The sequence below is a fragment of the Hyla sarda genome, chromosome 5 (genome assembly GCF_029499605.1).
Source record: "Hyla sarda isolate aHylSar1 chromosome 5, aHylSar1.hap1, whole genome shotgun sequence".
Taxonomy (NCBI): domain Eukaryota; kingdom Metazoa; phylum Chordata; class Amphibia; order Anura; family Hylidae; genus Hyla; species Hyla sarda.
In genome coordinates, this window is record NC_079193.1 from 68,679,087 (window position 1) to 68,698,992 (window position 19,906).

The 19,906-nt window shown below is 42.9% G+C and overlaps 1 protein-coding gene across 4 annotated transcripts in view; it reads left to right on the forward strand.

The window, feature by feature from the left end:
* Positions 1-19,906, forward strand: part of XYLB (xylulokinase) — a 238,974-nt gene that overhangs the window by 102,698 nt on the left and 116,370 nt on the right. For all 4 annotated transcript variants that reach the window (XM_056519632.1, XM_056519633.1, XM_056519631.1 and 1 more), the window contains exons 12-15: positions 537-652; positions 8,412-8,527; positions 9,901-9,974; positions 11,989-12,085. In XM_056519632.1, coding sequence (XP_056375607.1) covers positions 537-652; positions 8,412-8,527; positions 9,901-9,974; positions 11,989-12,085 — 403 coding nt within the window. The remainder of the gene's footprint in view (positions 1-536; positions 653-8,411; positions 8,528-9,900; positions 9,975-11,988; positions 12,086-19,906) is intronic.

The window sequence follows — 19,906 nt, forward strand, 5'->3', positions numbered from 1 at the left end:
ACCTCAGCTCTTGAGCCGTCACAATATGCCACCCTCCTCCGCACATTTATTTTCTTTGTTTTGCGCAGATCCTTCCCTTTCGTAGTTTAATGTATTTCTTTGTAGGAGGATACGTTTTTATAGCCTGATGGAAATACGATTATGGCTAGAGGTTATATGTATTGACTTTTTAATGAGATTCATTATTATAAATGTTGGAATGTTAATACCCTATTTGCAGAAAGAGAAAAATATAATGCTATATAATCTAACTCCACATGCAGGATACGCAAGTATAACTCTTTATGTGTTGGAATTTATTAGCCTTATGCTGTAGACATCCTTTATAAACTTATGTTTGACATATTTCTAATTCCAAAACTTTACATTCTCAGCTACAGTTATGCTTTATACCATTGTAAATCTTTGTTATAATGTCTCTAAGTTTGAGTATTGGTTTTATAGGATCCTTTTTTTCCCCTTTTCCCTGTGTGTATGTATATATATATATATATATATATATATATATATATATATATATGCTTTTTATTTTGCAGGTCAGCCTTGGCACAAGTGACACTCTATTCCTCTGGATAAAAGAGCCAACCCCTGCTTTAGAGGGACACATATTCATCAATCCGGTGCAGTCTGAAGACTATATGGCTTTACTATGGTGAGACAATTTTCTGTTATTGCATATTAACCCCTTTAGGACCAAGCCCATTATGACCTTAAAGGGGTACCCGACCCCTAGACATCTTATCCCCTTTCCAAAGGATAGGGGATAAGATGTCAGATCGCCGTGGTCCCGCTGCTGGGGACCCCCGGGGATCGCCGCTGCAGCACCCCACTGTCATTACTGCACAGAGTGATTTCGCTCTGTGCGTAATGACGGGCGATACAGGGGACGGAGCAGCGTGACGTAATGGATCCGCCCCTCGTGACATCACGGCCCACCCCTTAATACAAGTCTATGGCAGGGGCGTGACGACCGCCACGCCCCCTCTCATAGACTCGTATTGAGGGGGTGGGCCATGACGTCACAAGGGGCGGAGCCGTGACGTAACGATGCTCTGGGCCCTGTACTGCCCGTCATTACGTGCAGAGCAAACTCGCTCTGTGCAGTAATGACATCGGGGTGCCGCAGCGGCGATCCCCAGGGGTCCCTAGCAGCGGGACCGCGGCGATCTGACATCTTATCCCCTATCCTTTGGATAGGGGATAAGATGTCTAGGGGCAGAGTACCCCTTTAAGAACCAGAGCATTTTTTGCTGACCACTGTCACTAACTGTAATAACTCTGGGATGGTTTTACTTATAAATTTGATTCCGAGATTTTTTTTTCGTGACATATTCTACTTTATGTTAGTGGTAAATTTTTGTCAAAAAAACCTTTGACGACTCCATTAAATTCAGATGTGTAAATTAATTTTCTTTTTATTTCCCTAAAATTTAGTTTTTTTTCCCACATTTACCATTTTTACAAGAGGTAATAGAAGAAAATGCCCCCCTAAATTGGAAATACCCCATGTGTGGACATAAAATGCTCTGCGGGCGCACTAAAATGCTCAGAAGTGAAGGAGCCACATTTGGCTTTTGGAAAGCAAATGTTGCTGAAATGATTTTTGGGGGGCATGTCGCATTTTGGAAGCCCCTATGGAGCCAGAACAGTCCAAAAAAAAAAACACATGGCATACTATTTTGGAAACTACACCCCTCAAGGCACATAAGAAGGGGTACATTGAGCCTTAACACCCCACGGGTTTTTGACGACTATTCGTTAAAGTCGGATGTGTAAATTACTTTTTTTTCACAAAAATGCTGTTTTTTCCCCCCAAATTTACAATTTTTACAAGGGGTAATAGGAGAAAATGCCCCACCCCCCCAAAAAAAAAAAAAATTCTGCCCCATGGAAATATCCCATGTGTGGACGTAAAGTGCTCTGCGGGCGCACTACAATGCTCAGAATAGAAGGAGCCACATTTGCCTTTTGGAAAGCAAATGTTGCTGAAATGTTTTTTGGGGCGCATGTCGCATTTAGGAAGCCCCTATGGTGCCAGAACAAAAAAAAAAACACATGGCACACTATTTTGGAAACTACACCCCTCAAGGGACATAACAATCAGTACAGTAAGCCTTTACACCCCACAGGTGTTTGATAAATGTTAATTAAAGTGGGATGTGAAAAACTTTTTCCTTAACAAGTGGTAATAGGAGAAAATGTCCCCCAAATTTTGTAAATACATTTCTTTGGAGTAAGGACATACCTCATATTTGGATGTAAACTGCTCTGCGGGTGCACATCAGGTCTCAAAAGAGGAGCGCAATTCAGCTTATGGAGAGAGAATTTTGCTGGAATCAGAGTCAGGGGCCTTGAGCGTTTACAGAGCTATCATGGTGCCAAAACAGCGGGACCTCCCTCAATTGCCATCATTTTGGAAACTACACCCCTCAAGGAACATAACAAGGGTTACAGCGAGTATTTACACCCCACAGGTGTTTTGAACAGTGGGCCGCACAAGTGGTAATGGGAAAAAATGCCCCCCACATTTTGTAACCCCATTTCTTCTGAGTATGGAAATACACCATATGTGTACGTACCCCGAGGTACTCTTGCAAATTTGTAGAGTTTCACGCCATACCTTGCCCACTTAGTGGGAATATACTGGCGGAAGATGAGTCTCCCCTTAAAACTGACAAGTGACTCATCAATAGACTCCCTTTGGGGTACGTAGGCCTCCCAAAATTTGGCCTCAAAGTGATCTATGACCGGCCATATTTTGTACAGGTGGTCATAGGCAGGATTACCTTGGGGGGGGGGGGGGAATCCTAGCCTGATATCCCTCTGGGGCTCTCCAAACAGGTTCACCATTAGGGAACTCCGGTATGCTTGTCTGAGGGGTCAGACTCCTATTACGAGCGGCAGGGAGGCTCCAGCCAGGCTCTATCAATGACAGAGCCACGGAGAGCAGGGAAGCAGAGGTAAGCCCTCCGGCTACCTCCATAGTTGATCGCCCCCTCGCAATCGCGCTGTGGGGGGGTGATCCACCCCACTAGCCCACCAGGGAGCATTCACTGATCCCTTCAGACGCCGCTGTCAGCTTTGACAGCGGCGATCTAAAGGGTTAATAGCCAGCCACGGCGATCGCTGCATGCTGGCTATTAGCGGCGGCCCCTGGCTACTGAAACAGCCGGGGGCTGCAGAGTATGGAGCGGGCACAAGTCTGGAGCCCGCTCCATACATGCTGCAGAGCACCGCATGCTGGATATTAGCGGTGGTGATGCATCAGCGGCCCCCAGCTACTGAAAACAGCCGGGGGCCGCAGAGTACGATAATCGCGCAAATCGATTTTTTCTTACATCCCTACTTGTTTGTAAGTGTGAGGTCAGTTTTCTCCCTCCCTCACATCAGTCACCCCACCCATTGCAGCATACCTACCTTCCATGCATGTTGTCCTTGAAACTACAATTCCATGCAGCCCTGTGGAGAATGATCTCCCTCCTACCCAGTGGTTGCTCCATATACTGAAGCACTGCCATGCTTCCTTTCAACAACTGACTAGTGGTGCAATGTCTTGGACCACACTGCAACCTGGTAAAAGACTACACTTCTTTTATATGCTGCTAAAAATGAACAGGGCAAAGAATTGTGAGACCACCATCACACACAAGTACAGACACTTTATTATGAACAACACTAACTTTACAGCCCCTGTAGCACAGTAAAAAAAAAATCCTGCAATGCCCCTTTATTGTCTATTCACATGTACAGTATTCTGTGCAGATTTGATGTGCAGGTTTGATGTGCAGGATTTTCTGCTGCAGATTTCAATGTTAACTGAATGACTGAACACAGCTTGAGATCCTGCGCATCAAATCTGCGCAGAATACTGTACGTGTGAATAGACCCTAAAGGGCTTAACTAATTATATATTAGACTTTGCCTGTGCCTAAAATATATTTTCTTTCCACATTCTCCGCAATCCCACAATTCATGGCTCTGTGGGTTTCCATCACTTAGTTGGTACAGCTGCCATATGTGCTATAAATTATTACCTTGAAGGAAACAACATGATGGTCAGAAAATTGCTTTTAACCCCTTAACGACAATGGATGTAAATGTACTTCATGGTGCTGTGGTACTGCCAGGACCCACAGGTAATGGCGGACATCAGCGATCTTGCTGATGTCCACCATTAACCCCTCAGATGCCGTGATCAATACAGATCACGGCATCTCCAGGGGTCTTCTGCTCTGGTCTGAGATCGAGCAGACCAGAGCAGAAAGATCACCGTTAATACTGATCAGTGCTATGCCCTATGCATAGATAGCGCTGAACAGTATTAGCAATAAAGGGACATAAAAATGTAGAAAAAAAGTAATAAAAAAAAGTTAAAAAATTTGAAAAATCCCCCCCCCCCAATAAAAATGTAATTCACCCCTTTTCCCATTTTACCCCCAAAAAGTGTAAAAAAAAATAAAAATAAAATTCATAAACATATCTGGTATTGCCGCATGCATAAATGTCCAAGCTATCAAAATATAATGTTATTTATACCATATGGTGAACGGTAAATATTAAAAAGTTCAAAATTTTTGCTTTTTTGTCACATTGTATTTAAAAAAAATAATAAAAAGTGATTAAAAAGTAAAATATAAGCAAAAGTGGTACCAATAAAAAATACAGATCAAAACACAAAAAATGAGCCCTCATACCGCCCCATATATAAAAATGAGAAAGTTATAGGAGGTCAAAATAGGGCAATATTAAACATACTAATTTTGTTAAAATAGTAAAAAAAAAATTTTAAGTGGTACAATAATAGAAAAGCATATAACATGGGTATCATTTTAATTGTATTGACCCACAGAATAAAGAAAACATGTCATTTTTACTTTAAAGTGTACAACGTGAAAACAAAACCTTCCAAAACTTCATAAATTGCTGTTTTCTTTTCAATTTCCCAACATAAATAATGTTTTTTTTTTTTGCGCCGTAAATTTTATGGTAAAATGAGTGATGTCATTACAAAGTAAAATTAATGATGCAAAAAACATGTATGAAAATATAAAAAAGTTATGATTTTTTGAAGGTAAGGAGGAAAAAGCGAAAATACAAAAATTTTATTCGCCTGGTCGGTCCTTAATATCTCCACTCGAAATTTTTTTATTTTAAATCAACTGGTGCCAGAAAGTTAAACCGATTTGTAAATGACTTCTATTAAAAAAAAATTACAATCCTTCTTGTGCTTATCAGCTGCTGTATACTACAGAGGAAGTTCTTTTCTTTTTTAATTTCCTTTCTGCCTGATCACAGTGCTCTCTGCTGACACCTCTGTCCATGTTAGGAACTATCCAGAGCAGGAGCAAATCCCTATAGCAAATCTCTCCTGCTCTGGACAGTTCCTTTCATGGACAGAGGTGTCAACATAGAGCTCTGTGGACAGGCAGAAAGGAAATTCAAAAAGAAAAGAACTTCCTCTGTAGTATAAAGCAGCTGATAAGTACTAGAAGGATTTGGGATTTTTTAATAGAAGTAACTTACAAATCTGTTTAGCTTTCTGGCACCAGTGGATTTAAAAGAAAATGTTTTCCAGTAGAGTACCCCTTTAAGGCCAAATGGGCCTGGTCCTTTTTGACTTGTCGATCAGACATGTCTAAAGTTGTTGATCGCATCGGGTCTCACTCCTTAGACCTACTGCAATAGTAAGATAGTTAGATAGGGGGACATTTATCAAAGCATTTAGTAGATTTTTTTTTTCTTAAAATTGTCGCAAAAAAGTCGCACGTGCGACTACTCTCTTTTTTTCTGTGACTTTTTGATTGTGCAGTTTCCTAAGCAAAAAAAAAAATCTTGCTTACCAAAGCGAAAAGTGATTTTTGACTTGCAGTGGTCAGAAATTCATCAAGTGCGAAAGTCGCAAAAAAGTCGCATCTCATGAAAAAAACTACTAAATTTGCTCCAGCTCAGACATGGAGCAGAAAAAGCCACTACCAAAGCAAAAAAAAGTAAACTTGCTTACATGAAAGAAATTTATCAACAGGTTGAAAGCAGTTGATAAATAAGTCGCACATAAGCAAAGAAATTGTAAGAAAAAATTAACTAAAAAAAGGAATACCGTATTTATCGGGGTATACCACGCACCGGCCTATAACACGCACCCTCATTTTACCAAGGATATTTGGGTAAAAAAAGTTTTTTACCCAAATATCCATGATAAAATGAGGGTGCGTGTGTGCGCGTGTATACCCCGATATACCCCCAGGAAAGGCAGGGGGAGAGAGGCCGTCGCTGCCCGCTTCTCTCCCCCTGCCTTTCCTGGGGTCTAGAGCGCTGCTGTCGGCCCTTTTTACCCCCTGGTTATCGGCGCCGCTGCCCGTTCTGTCCCCCTGACTATCGGTGCCGGCGCCGATAGCCAGGGGGAGAGAAGCGGCGCCGACAGCCAGGGGGAGAGAAGGGGCAGCGGCACCCATTGCCGGCGCCGCTGCCCCGTTGCCTCCCCCCATCCCCGGTGGCATAATTACCTGAGTCGGGTCCGCGCTGCTCCAGGCCGGGTCCGCGCTGCTCGGGTCCGCGCTGCTCCGCTGCTCCAGGCCTCCGTCGTTGCTATGCGCTGAACGGCGCGGCGCATGACGTCAGAGCGCCGCGCCGTGCATAGCAACGATGCTGGGGACCAGCGTCGTTTCTATGCACGGCGCGGCGCTCTGACGTCATGCGCCGCGCCGTTCAGTGCATAGCAACGACGGAGGCCTGGAGCAGCGGAGCAGCGCGGACCCGACTCAGGTAATTATGCCACTGGGGATGGGGGGAGGCAACGGGGCAGCGGCGCCTGCAATGGGTGCCGCTGCCCCTTCTCTCCCCCTGGCCGATAACCAGGGGGTGAAAAGGGCCGACAGCAGCGCTCTAGACCCCAGGAAAGGCAGGGGGAGAGAAGCGGGCAGCGACGGCCTCTCTCCCCCTGCCTTTCCTGGGGGGTATCGGCGTATAACACGCACACAGACTTTAGGCTAAAAATTTTAGCCTAAAAAGTGCGTGTTATACGCCGATAAATACGGTATATAATCAAACATTGATAAATGTCCCCCATAGTGAATTATTGGCCAGGAAAGAGGCCGGCATTGCGCTCCACTCCCTGGCCAGCTGAGAGTTCCATCCATTTCTCTGCATAGACTTCTGCAACGCTGTCGACTGCTTCCAAAAGATGCCAGAAGAATTGTAGTTATATCCTTTGCATATGCCACCAATTTTTGATTACCGTAGTTTTCGCCGTATAAGACGCACTTTTTCATCCCCAAAACTGGGGGTGAAAAGTTGGTGCATCTTATACGGCGAATACACCCCTATCGCGGCGGTCCCTGCGGCCATCAACGGCCGTGACCTGCGGCTAATACAGGACATCACCGATCGCGGTGATGCCCTGTATTAACCCTTCAGACGCGGCGATCAAAGCTGACCGCCGGGTCTGAAGCGAAAGTGACACTAACCCGGCTGCTCAGTCGGGCTGTTCGGGACCGCCGCGGTGAAATCGTGGCGACCCGAACAGCTTACAGGACACCGGGAGAGACCTTACCTGCCTCCTTGGTGTCTGATCCGTGCCGGGATCCCCTGCATGGCCGGCGCTCTCCTTCGACGTCCTCACGTCGTCGCGCACGCTGTCCCGTCATCCAATAGGAGCGGTGTACGTAGCGACGGGATGATGGCGGCGTGATGACGGCGACGGAGAGCGTGGATCCCGGGGAAGAAGACGTCCGGAGCGTCGGAGCGACATCCAGGTCAGCGGTGACGGGTCCGGAGCGGCGGGGACACGCGAATATTACCTCCTATCCAGTGGTCTTCAACCTGCGGACCTCCAGATGTTGCAAAACTACAACTCTCAGCATGCCCGGACAGCCGTCGGCTGTCCTGGCATGCTGGGAGTTGTAGTTTTGTAACATCTGGAGGTCCGCAGGTTGAAGATCACTGTTGGGTGCAGAATCTTTTTCTAGATTTTGCACCTTTAAAATTGGGTGCGTCTTATCTGCCGATGCATCCTATAGGGTGAAAAATACGGTAGTTAGGGTCTGACTCTTGAAATCCTGCTAGTTGTCCTTGCATACCCCTTTACTATATCTCTCTTTTATCTGGAGACAACCAATAAAAATGATTCACAGCGACTATAAAACAAGCCTAAAAAAAACCCTTCACATGGAATCTCTAATCCTGTTATAATCATCCCTTTCCAGTGGATCATCCTCCATCATCCATTCATTCGTGTCACGGTCACAATCTCACAGTTATATCCCCTTGGTTTATTGGTCTCTAGAGACAAATGCAATTTTGGGACTATTTTGTTTTTGGAGCCAAGCAGAGGTCAGCACTTCATTACGAGTCTAGGAAATTGTATGGCCAAAACTGTTTTATGCTGCTTTCATTTTTTTTTCTTGGTTTCCTAGTTTTAAAAACGGCTCCCTGATGAGAGAGAAAATCCAAGACGACTGCTCATCCGCCTCCTGGGAAGAGTTTTCTAACATTTTGAGATCGACTTCACCTGGAAACAATGGCCATATAGGTAGTAATATAAATACTGTGTACAGTGCATGTCATGGCAAATAGGATGGTTTAATGGGAAAATTATAGTGTGGAGATATGTGTGTGTATGTACAGTATGTATACCAAAGGATATGTATTCAATTGGAAATGCCCTCTTCTTATACAGAACATCCTTGCCCCATAATTAAAAAGATTATGCATGTATGTAAATGCAATTGTGATGTTGCATGTTCATACAACTGTGATGGGTGAACATTAGAGATGAGCGAATTTACAGTAAATTCGATTCGTCACGAACTTCTCGGCTCGGCAGTTGCTGACTTATCCTGCATAAATTAGTTCAGCTTCCATGTGCTCCCGTGGGCTGGAAAAGGTGGATACAGTCGTAGGAGACTCTTTCCTAGGACTGTATCCACCTTTTCCAGCCCACCGGAGCACCGGAAAGCTGAACTAATTTATGCAGGATAAGTCATCAACTGCCGAGCCGAGAAGTTTGTGACGAATCGAATTTACTGTGAGTTCGCTCATCTCTAGTGAACATATCAGACTGTCTTTATATACTAATACATAATGGGAGGAATTTACAAATACAGTGGTCCCTCAACATACGATGGTAATCCGTTCCAAATGGACCATTGTTAGTTGAAACCATCGTTTGTTGAGGGATCTGTGCAATGTAAAGTATAGGACAGTGGTCTACAACCTCCGGACCTCCAGATGTTGCAAAACTACAACACTCAGCATGCCCGGACAGCCAACGGCTGTCCGGGCATGCTGGGAGTTGTAGTTTTGCAACATCTGGAGGTCCGCAGGTTGAAGACCACTGTTAGAGGAAGTTGTACTCACCTGTCCCCGCCGCTCCGGACCGTCACCGCTGCCTGGGATGTTGCCGTCCATCGCTGTCGCCGCGTCCCCGAGGTGTCCCCGATGCTCTGGCAAGGCCTCTGCTTGCCCGGCATCCTCGCTCTCCATCGCCGCCATCACGTCGCTACGCACTCCGCTCCTATTGGATGACGGGATGGCGTGCACAGCAACGGGATGACGACGATGGAGAGCGCCGACGATGCAGGGGATCCGAAGAGGACGCGCCGGAGCCCCGAGGACAGGTAAGTGATCATCAGCGGACCACATGGGGCACCGTAAATGGCTATCCGGTGGCAGCTGAAGCAGTCTGCGCTGCCGGATAGCCGTTTATGCGATGGCCCCGACATACAAAAGCATCGTATGTTGATGCTGCCTTCAACATGTGATGGCCTCTGAGAGACCATCACATGTTGAAATGATTGTATGTCGGGGCCATCGTAGGTTCAGGGGGGGTCACTGTACTGGCTAATTGCGCATACTTATACTGTATTTTATGGATGCCAATAATACTTTCTTTTACTTTCTTAGGCTTTTACTTTGATGTAATGGAGATCACTCCACAAGCTGTTGGAATTCACAGGTTCAATGCTGAAAATCAAAAGGTAAGTTATAAAGAGCAAGATGCACTGAGGAAACAATGCAAAGATCATGGGACAGTTGCACATATTTATCCAACAAATCTGCCATTGTTGAATATACAGATTGCATTTCTAGCTCTACACTCCAGAACCACAAATGAGCAGGGGACGCCCAAACAATGCATGTTACGCATGATCTCATTTTTAGTCAGTATTTTATAAAGGAAGCTTAAAGGGGTACTCAGGTGGAAACATTTTTTTTTTTTAAATCAACTGGTGCTAGAAAGTTAAAGGGCAATGGTCATGAAATCTGGGTGCAATAACCTGCAAACAGCCTTTGTACTGTGTGCAGGTGGTGGGTATAGCAATGTTTTACCTAATATTTGCAGGTGTTCATGACCCCAAAAAATGCTTTTGATCAAGGCCACTGACAGTCGGATAGGCGTGGCGCGAGGTAAGTGATGCCCTGCCGCCACCACGCCCACCCCTTGTATGTCAGCGCTGGGTCCGCTGTGTGATTGACGCACAGGTCCCAGTGCATGCCCATTCAGCTAATCTAACGTGCACGCCTCTGCGTGTCATCCAGCTAGCACTGCGGAGGAAGCGCTCATTGGGGGAGCGAGCGCTTGCTGGATGACATTCAGCAGCACGCATGTTAGATTAGCTGAAGGGCGCATGTGCATGTGCTGGGACCTGTGTGTCAATCACACAGCGGTCCCAGCTCTGACATTCAGGGGGTGGGCATGGCGGCGGCGGGGCATCGCATACCTCACGCCACGCCTATTTGACTGTCAGTGGCTTTGATCAAAAACATTTTTTGGGGTCATGAAAGCCTGCAAATATTAGGTAAAAACATTGCTATACCCACCACCTGCACACAGTAAAAAGGCTGTGTGCAGGTTATTGCACCCAGATTTCATGACTGTTGCGCTTTAAACAGATTTGTAAATCACTTCTATTTAAAAATCTTAACCCTTCCAGTACTTATCAGCTGCTGTATACTACAAAGGAAGTTATTTTCTTTTTGAATTTCTTTTCTGTCTGACCACAGTGCTCTCTGCTGACACCTCTGTCCATGTCAGGAACTGTCCAGAGCAGAATAGGTTTGCTATGAGCATTTGCTCCTGCTCTGGACAGTTCCTGATATGGAAAGAGGTGTCAGCAGAGAGCACTGTGGTCAGACAGAAAAGAAATTTAAAAAGAAAAGAACTTCCTTTGTAGTATACAGCAGCTGATAAGTACTGGAAGGGTTAAGAGTTTTAAATAGAAGTACTTTACAAATCTGTTTAACTTTCTGTCACCAGTTGATTTAAAAAAAATAAATTGTTTTCCACCGGAGTACCCCTTTAAAGGGGTTTCTCATCTCATAAAGTGATGACTTATGGCTAGCATATCCCATCACTTTATGATAGGTGAAGGATAGGGGGGACCTCCGGAAGAAGGGCTCAGATCTGAAACTGATGTAGGGGTGGACATCTCCTGGTTGTTTTTTGGCTTGGACATGTGGGTATCTCTGTGGTGTTTACTGTTGTTGCACTTTAGTACTTGCACTTCCACTTTACCTTGTAGTGCATTATTTGGCACCCTCTGTACCCTTACTTTGGATGTGATGTATACCCTCCGGGGTTAATTCAACATGTACTTTATATCACTGTTTGCATAGCCTCCGGAGACGTTCATTTTTTAGTTGCTATCATCTCAGTTTTCTTCATGTTTTTATATGGGTATGTTTTCTGTATCCAATAAAGATTGTACATTGTGATTAAGATACATTAGTCTTCTGCAGTATTAGTAGGTTCGATAGTTTAAAACTGCGGGCAGCAGTCCCCTCTTGAGGTGGTCAATAACTTATGCTGTAGTAGTACATGGGAATGGGAGTTTGGATTTGCATGTACCCCCTCCTTATATTTACAGCTTCACTACACCTGGGTTTTTGGTATTAGAGAAGTTTAATCATAGAATACAAATAGATTTTTTGTCAATATAGATGTTTTTAAGGACATAAAATGTTTTACAAAATTCTTATTTCGTATGCTAGGTGTCACAATTTCCGAAAGATGTCGAAATCCGAGCACTGGTTGAGGGGCAGTTTATGGCTAAGAGGATCTATGCAGAAAGACTTGGTTATAAAATATGTAAGTGCAACTTTTGGATATTCTCCGTCCTTGTTATGAAGGGAGTTGTCCGCTTTGAAAAGTTCCATTTAGGGTAATCTGGTAATAGATGGACTGATCTGTTACATTTTTACTGAGCCTATTACATTTCTCATTACGAACAATCATTGGATAATATATATGGCCTGTTATTTTTATTTGAAAACCTGTGAAAAAAGAGTATTATAAAATGTGCTGTGTGAATGAAACACCCTTCTTGATCATCACATGTAGTGGCACCTTGAAGGAGTATTCCCATTTTAAATAGTTAGGGGACACCATGTTGAACAGTGGGGGTCTGACTACTGGGATTGACAATAATCTTAGAGGTAAAATGTCTCTTGGAATAACCAGAGCGCATTGTACATGAATGGCTAGTGCTCCCTACGAATAAAGTTCTGGTCGCGCATTCACAATGCACTCCGCTCACTCTGGATGGTGCTACTTTGGGAGTGGTGGGGGTCCTAGCAGTTGGACCCCCATTGTTATCCCATACTTTCTGTGGCTTTGGAATAACTATTAGAGGTGGGAATACTCCTTTAACATCCCTGTTACTACAAGTTAAGATAAGAGTGCAACTAGGATGTTACCTGTAAGCGGCATGTTTTATCTCTGTACATATACTGATAAGAAGTTTAATCGTCCTCTACATCCACTACTTATTGACTTATTCATTACACTCTAATTGTGTCTTCTATCTCCCTCCTTTATCTCTGTCTGACATTCACTTTATCAGAGAGGTATTGTTCAACTAACAATCAATCATGAACTTATCATTATTATTATTTCTTCCACTTTGCAACCTACTTGTGGATTTGTAGAATCATAAAGTAAAGATATGAAAGCTGAGCTGTGATTGGTTGTTATGGGCGGAACCAGACAGTTTAGGTTTCAGACTGATAAATTTGGGCCAATGTCTGTTATTATCATGTATGTAAAATATACTGCGCACCCGAATACAGGTGGAAAACTCCCTATTATCGTGCATGCTGTTATTGGACTAGTGGTTTTGCTATGTACCATTCAAAGATAATCAATGACAATATATATATATATATATATATATATATATATAGTGGGGGAGAGTGAAAGTGTAAACCAACTGGTATATAGAGGTTTAAGCAACCAAGTCTAGGAGCCAGTATTATGAATGGTAGATGGTATGTATTAAAAGCTACCCTGAATTTGCAGTGTGTTCCAAATGGAAGAAAAAGTACCTGCTATTCATGTGCCATCAGATCAAGTAATGGGATCCAACATTGTCACAGCTGTTCTAAGTCCTCCATTAGGGCAGCACATTGGCGCCAGTTTTGTGTCATGGCTAGATAGTCCTCTTCATCAGTGGAACAAAAGCCTTTGTTAATATGGAAATGAGGCTCAACTGCCCAGGAAAATTTCTTTAGTAGGGAAAAAGCCTAGGTAGGTCCAACCAATCTACTTTTTATCTACTTGCTGTCAGTCGAACGGGGCAGGTGAATGCAATTAGGCATTGAGGCAGTAATTAAGAAGAAATGGGCTGGACTTGCTTAGACTCTTGCTGTGCTGGGGAACGCCCCCTGGGCACTTGAGCCTCACTTGCATATTAACATACAGATCTGTGTCTCGGTCGATGGAGAAGACTATTGAAATGTGCTTATTTACACCAATGTTTTCCTGCTGACAGGTCCGCTTTAAAGTGACAATGCAGCTGCATTATAGAATCAAATATGTAAGCAACTGCCATTGATACAAAGTCAGAAGAGCGGTTGCCAAGGCAACTGCATGGTGCCAAGAAAAAAAATAATACCAAGCAATTTTAATTTTTTTTTTTAAATGGGGAGATCCGGATAAGTATTCAGTATTATAATTTGGAAAAAGATGTCAACTCAGTCTTCTTTTTCTGAGAACAATACTCTGCGCTGAGGCTGCTCTTGACCAATATGACCACATGGCTGGGTCAGCTGTGGGGATTATGAGTACATTGTTTCTTCATAAGGCAGAAAGTTTACTGCAGTTTTAAAGTTCTATTTTGCTCCTCTTGGGTTCAATAAAACAAAATTGGATAAAAATTTGAGATCTAGGAGTACCTGTTCTGAAAATACACAAAATCTGTAGGTTTGAAAGAGCAATAAAACAGAGCCATCTTTCATACTAAATTACTTTTCTATAAACCAATAAAGCAACTTAATATTTACTGAAATTATATGATTGTAGCTGTAAAGCAAAACCTAGAACAGCAAACTAATACATATTGTTACAGAATGTATGCTTTACAGCAGTTGGTAAGAATATATGCTGTAACAGTGTGTGTGTGTGTGTGGTTGTGGAGATTTTAGACAATTTTTGTAAAATATCCAACACTTAGGCCCTCATTTACTTAGAAAATCGGGTTGTAAGTCTATCTTGCTTTCTTACCCGATTGCTTTTTTCCCCTGGTATTTATTATTATGTCGCATCCTGTTTGTCGCACGTGGGTTTTGTTGGTTTTGGTTTCCAACTCCTCTGAGTTGTCGGGAAAAAATCCACAACAATTCAACAAATTCGGGTTGGAAACCTTTATAAATACGTGGGAAAGCTCAGAAATGTCGGGTTACGCCCCTTTTTCGGGTTTGGGAGAATCCACATCGGGTCTGTCGGGAAAAAATGTTGCATCGTGTCGCAGACTGGCGCACAATGTCTGCGACATGTCGCAGACAAAGATGCGCCAAAAAAACCCGACGAAACAAGTTGGGTTTAGAATAGTAAATGAGGGCCTTAGTCTTAGAAGTTTTTTTTTTTCTGCATGATCTAAATAATTCAAAACAAATTGAAAGGTGTGCATGTTTGGGGGCTTTAGGATCGTCAGTGCATTTAGCTTCTTTGATAAGTAATAGACCTGAAAGAAAGAAAAAACAGGAGCACACCTTGTGAAGACCGTATGACAGAAATGAGGAGGAGAAAGAAAAACTGTCTCCTTCCCAAAGGGTGTTATGCTTAGAACACAACACCTATATGCGTATGTGTGTTATTTTGGGATGTGCGCATGCGTGTGCTAACAACGGTGTGTACTTGTGAAGTAGCCATAGTAAGGATGTAGAATAGCCGTAATGAAGACAGCGTACGGGAGGTGAAGTACACGTTCTTTACCTCCTGTATCCGTACTTCATTATGGCTATTCTGCATCCATACTACGGCTACTTTACAAGTACACACCGTTCTTAATGCACGCATGCGCTCATGCATACGCAGCCATAACAATCCAGTTTCTCTGTACCGATCTTTCCAGGTCACTGTTCTTGGATTTTTTTTTATATCAGGCATTTTTCTATCCCATAGATCTTATGATCAGATACAGGTAAAGTTATGTTTATATATATTTTCTTCAAGTCGTTATTTTTTATATAACTTTCATGATTTTGCATATGATGTTTTATTATGTTAGGTATGAACATATCTATTCTTCTCCATTGCTTATAATGGATGTTACTTTTAGTACTGTCTTCTTCTATTGTACTTTTATATCTGTTTATGGAAATTACAATTTTTTGTAAGTTTGACCTCTCCAGAGTTACCCAGAATTTATTCTAGCACATATTTTTTCAAACGTTCAGTTTTTCTAACAGTGTACATTGCCTGTTCCACACAAAGCCACTTCTACTCTCGTAACAGAAGAGGGCGATATACTCTCAGCAATATTTCCTAATCCAACGCGGACATTGTGAGCATTCTCATGTTGAAATAACAGACTATATAATTTTGCAACACCCAATGATACATTTAACATAAGTAAGTAAACATTTAACATAAATGTGTGTATATGTATATATATATATATATATATATATATATATATATATATATATATATTTGTGCTAGTAACATTTTGAAAATATTCATCATTGATAGGGCACTGTAGGATTATAAATGGCACCAGCATGTAGTGCATTATTATATAAGCTTATATGTAGTACATACATACAGTTTAGGGGCTAGGAAATAGCAACATTAGAGATTGTCCTCCATCTTTAAGTAACACAGTCACTCAATATTGCCGGTAACATTCCCTCACTGTCACCTGTGGACACTAGATAAGGGGTAATTAGGTGCATAGACAGTTCCTTTTCCCAGGGTAAAAAAAAAGAACAACATCTTTCTATGAAGATGCCACAAGAGGGCAAAGCGCTCAGCTGTGATTGTTGAGGATCTCAGCACTCTTATCCCCACCGGTTAGAACTCCTAACATGTTTGGTGACATGTCAGAATTATTTAATTTTTTTTTACTTTAGATGCTTTTTAATGTTTTATGACATTAAATTATGTTACTCCATGCTAACATTTATATATATATATATATATATATATATATATATATATATATACAGTGGTCCCTTAACATACGATGGTAATTCGTTCCAACCCACCCATCGTTTGTCGACTCCATCGTATGTTGAGGGATGTAAAAAGTGCATTTAATACTCACCTGTCCCTGCTGCTCCGAACCGCGTCCTCACCGCTCCGGACTGCGTCCTCACCGCTTCCGATGCTGTCCCAGGGGCTCACGATGCTGTCCCGCTGCTCCGGCGTCTTCTTCGGGATCCTTCGGCTTCTTCCGCATCTTCTCCGGTGTCCGGGCCTCGCTTTCTGGTGACGTTATCACGTTGCTGTGCCAGGACGGTGTGCGCAGCGACGTAATAACGACGCCAGAAAGCGAGGCCCGGACCCCGGAGAAGATGCAGAAGATGCCGGAGGATCGCGAAGTGGACCCGGAGCAGCGGGGATAGGTAAGTGAACCTGTCCGGGATGCTGAAACTGCTATCCGACAGCAGCTTAAGCATTTTCCGCTGTCGGATAACAGTTAATGCGATGACCCCGACATATAAAAGCATCGTATGTCGATGCTGACATCGACATGCGATGGCCTCTGAGAGGCCATCGTATGTTGATTTGATCATATGTCGGAGCAATCGCATGTCGGGGGGTTACTGTGTGTATATATATAGATATATATGTGTGTATATATATATATATATGTGTGTGTATACATATATATATATATATATATATATATATATATATATATATATAGTCATGGCCGTAAATGTTGGCACCCCTGGAATTTTTCTAGAAAATGAAGTATTTCTCACAGAAAAGGATTGCTGTAACACATGATTTGTTATACACATGTTTATTCCCTTTGTCTGTATTGGAACTAAACTAAAAAAAGGAGGAAAAAAAAGCTAATTGGAAATAATGTCACACACCAAACTCCAAACATGGGCTGGACAAAATTATTGGCACCATTTCAAAATTGTGGAAAAATTTGATTGTTTCAAGCATGTGATGCTACTTTAAACTCACCTGGGGCAAGTAACAGGTGTGGGCAATATAAGAGACCTAAAAAACCAAGACTACATTTTGCCAAAATGAACTTGAGTAAGCCAAAATCCTTTCGGGAAAATGTCTTGTGGACAGATGAGACCAAGATAGAGCTTTTTGGTAAAGCACATTATCTACTGTTTACCGAGAACGGAATGAGGCCTACAAAGTAAAGAACACAGTACCTACAGTAAAATATGGTGGAGGTTCAATGATTTGTGTTTTGGGGCTGTTTTATTGCCTCTGGCACTGGGTGCCATGAATGTGGGCAAGGCATCATGAGATCTGAGGATTACCAACGTAATCTTGGGTCTTCCAGCAGGACAATGACCCCAAACATACAATAAAAATGAGTCCAGATCTAAATCCCAATGAACACCTGTGGAAAGATCTTAAACTTGTTGGGAAAAGGCGCCCTTCCAACTCCTCTGCCATTGACACTCAACCCATACCACCAATACCATCCCCCGGTTCCCCTCTCACCCAAGGGATCACTCTATCCCAACTATCTGTACTCACCACCCATGAACCTACCACACCACCACCCACCTCCAACCCTCTAATCTTGCTATCACTGATGGAGGGGACTTCAGAATCCACCAAGGAAGACGTCATCACTATTGATAACTCTAAAGACTCAGGACAAAACTTTGTCCCCTTCATTAAACCATGCATCGACAAGAAACAGAAACCAGTCGAAAATGTGATGGATTTTCAAGAGGCCAGCCTGAAACCACATCGGAAAAAGATGGAGAATAGAAGGGGAAATGAGGAGGAAGAAACAAAGGAAAAAAGGAAAGAAAGGAGACTTTAGAAAAACCAGATAAAAAAACGGAAGATATAGTGACGATGAACAATAACTCAGACAAAGACGCCCTCATCAAAATTTAACCTCTCCACCCACAAATTGAACTCCCATTAAATAACTCTTCTAAGAAAAGGCCTCTCATTCTGCCCCAGCCACAAACCCACGATTTTACTTTATCCATGGATCTACATCAGTTTACATGCAAACTGACACTCCAAAGACATTTTCTCCTGCCAAATCAAGCTCCCCAACAAAAGACCTCAAACGAAGAAACAGAAACCAATCCACCAGAAGGAACCCCCCCCCAAAGAGAACAAATCAAAATTTTACCCCATACACAGCCAAGGCCATATTATAAAAACCTTCCACGATCTGATGGCCAAGGAACTGAAATAGTTACCAACTACTGCCAGCAAAACCCTAAAAGAAGGGAAACTTACAAGATCAGAACAACGTGCCCTTAAAGACCTAAAAGAAAATGGAAATATAGTAATCAGACCCGCGGATAAAGGTGGAGGACTCGTCATCCAAGACTACCATAAAGAAGCACTTAACATTTGGAACAACCCCGAATACTACTGCAAATTGGACTACAACCCTTTTCCACCACTACAAGATAAACTACAACACATATTGGACCAGGCACTAAGTCAGAACACCATCAGCAAAAACGATAAGCGCTTCCTACTTATCAATAACTCATCTATACCATTCTACTATGACCTCCTGAAAGTTCAGAAAAACACTACAAACCCACCCAGTTGCCCAATCATCTCTTGCATATACAGCCACACATCTCAAATATCACATTGCATAGACCTCATCCCAAGCTATCCCAAGCTATTTAAAGAGCTATTTAAAGAGCTCCAAAATTCTACGTCCCCTGAAATGGGTAGAAAACTTCAGATTCATCACATTAGATGTCACTGCACTGTATTCAAACATCAAACCCAATAACGGCCTAGACTGCATCAGAAACACCCTACAAAACAACAGCACAATACCCCCCAATCAAAAAGAATTCCTTCTCGGTTGCCTGTGGACCATTCTCACCAACAATTACTTCAGATATGACAGCCTATCACCAAACGTGCGGTACCGCGATGGGCATACGGGTGGCACCGTCTTATGCTAACTTGGTTATGGGAGCCTTTGAAGAAAAATTTATTAGAACCCAGACACTGTACAAAGATCATATGGTTGTCTACCGACGCTACATTGATGACCTCTTCATGATATGGAAAGGGGCCCCATACCTCATCCAACCTTTTGTGGAGAACCACAATGACTGGGAGATCAAACTTACATCCAACCATTCCAGCAAGAAAAGAGAATCCCTTGCCCTCGAGATCAGCAATGAAAGTGGAGAAATAATCACAGCAACCCATTTCAAGAAAGTAGATTTGAGCTATTTGTCATTTGACAGAGGACACTACAAAAAATGGCGCACAAACGTACCATTCAGTCAGTACAAGCGAATTCACAAAAACTGTACCAGGAACAAAACTTTCGAACAACAAGCGAAAACTCTAGAGAGCAGATTCAATGCAAAAGGATACCCGGAACCCCTTTTTAAAAGAGGCCTATGATAAAACCAAGATACTCACTCAAGATGACTGCCTCAAACCAAAGGAACCCCAAACCGTGCCCACCGACGCAAC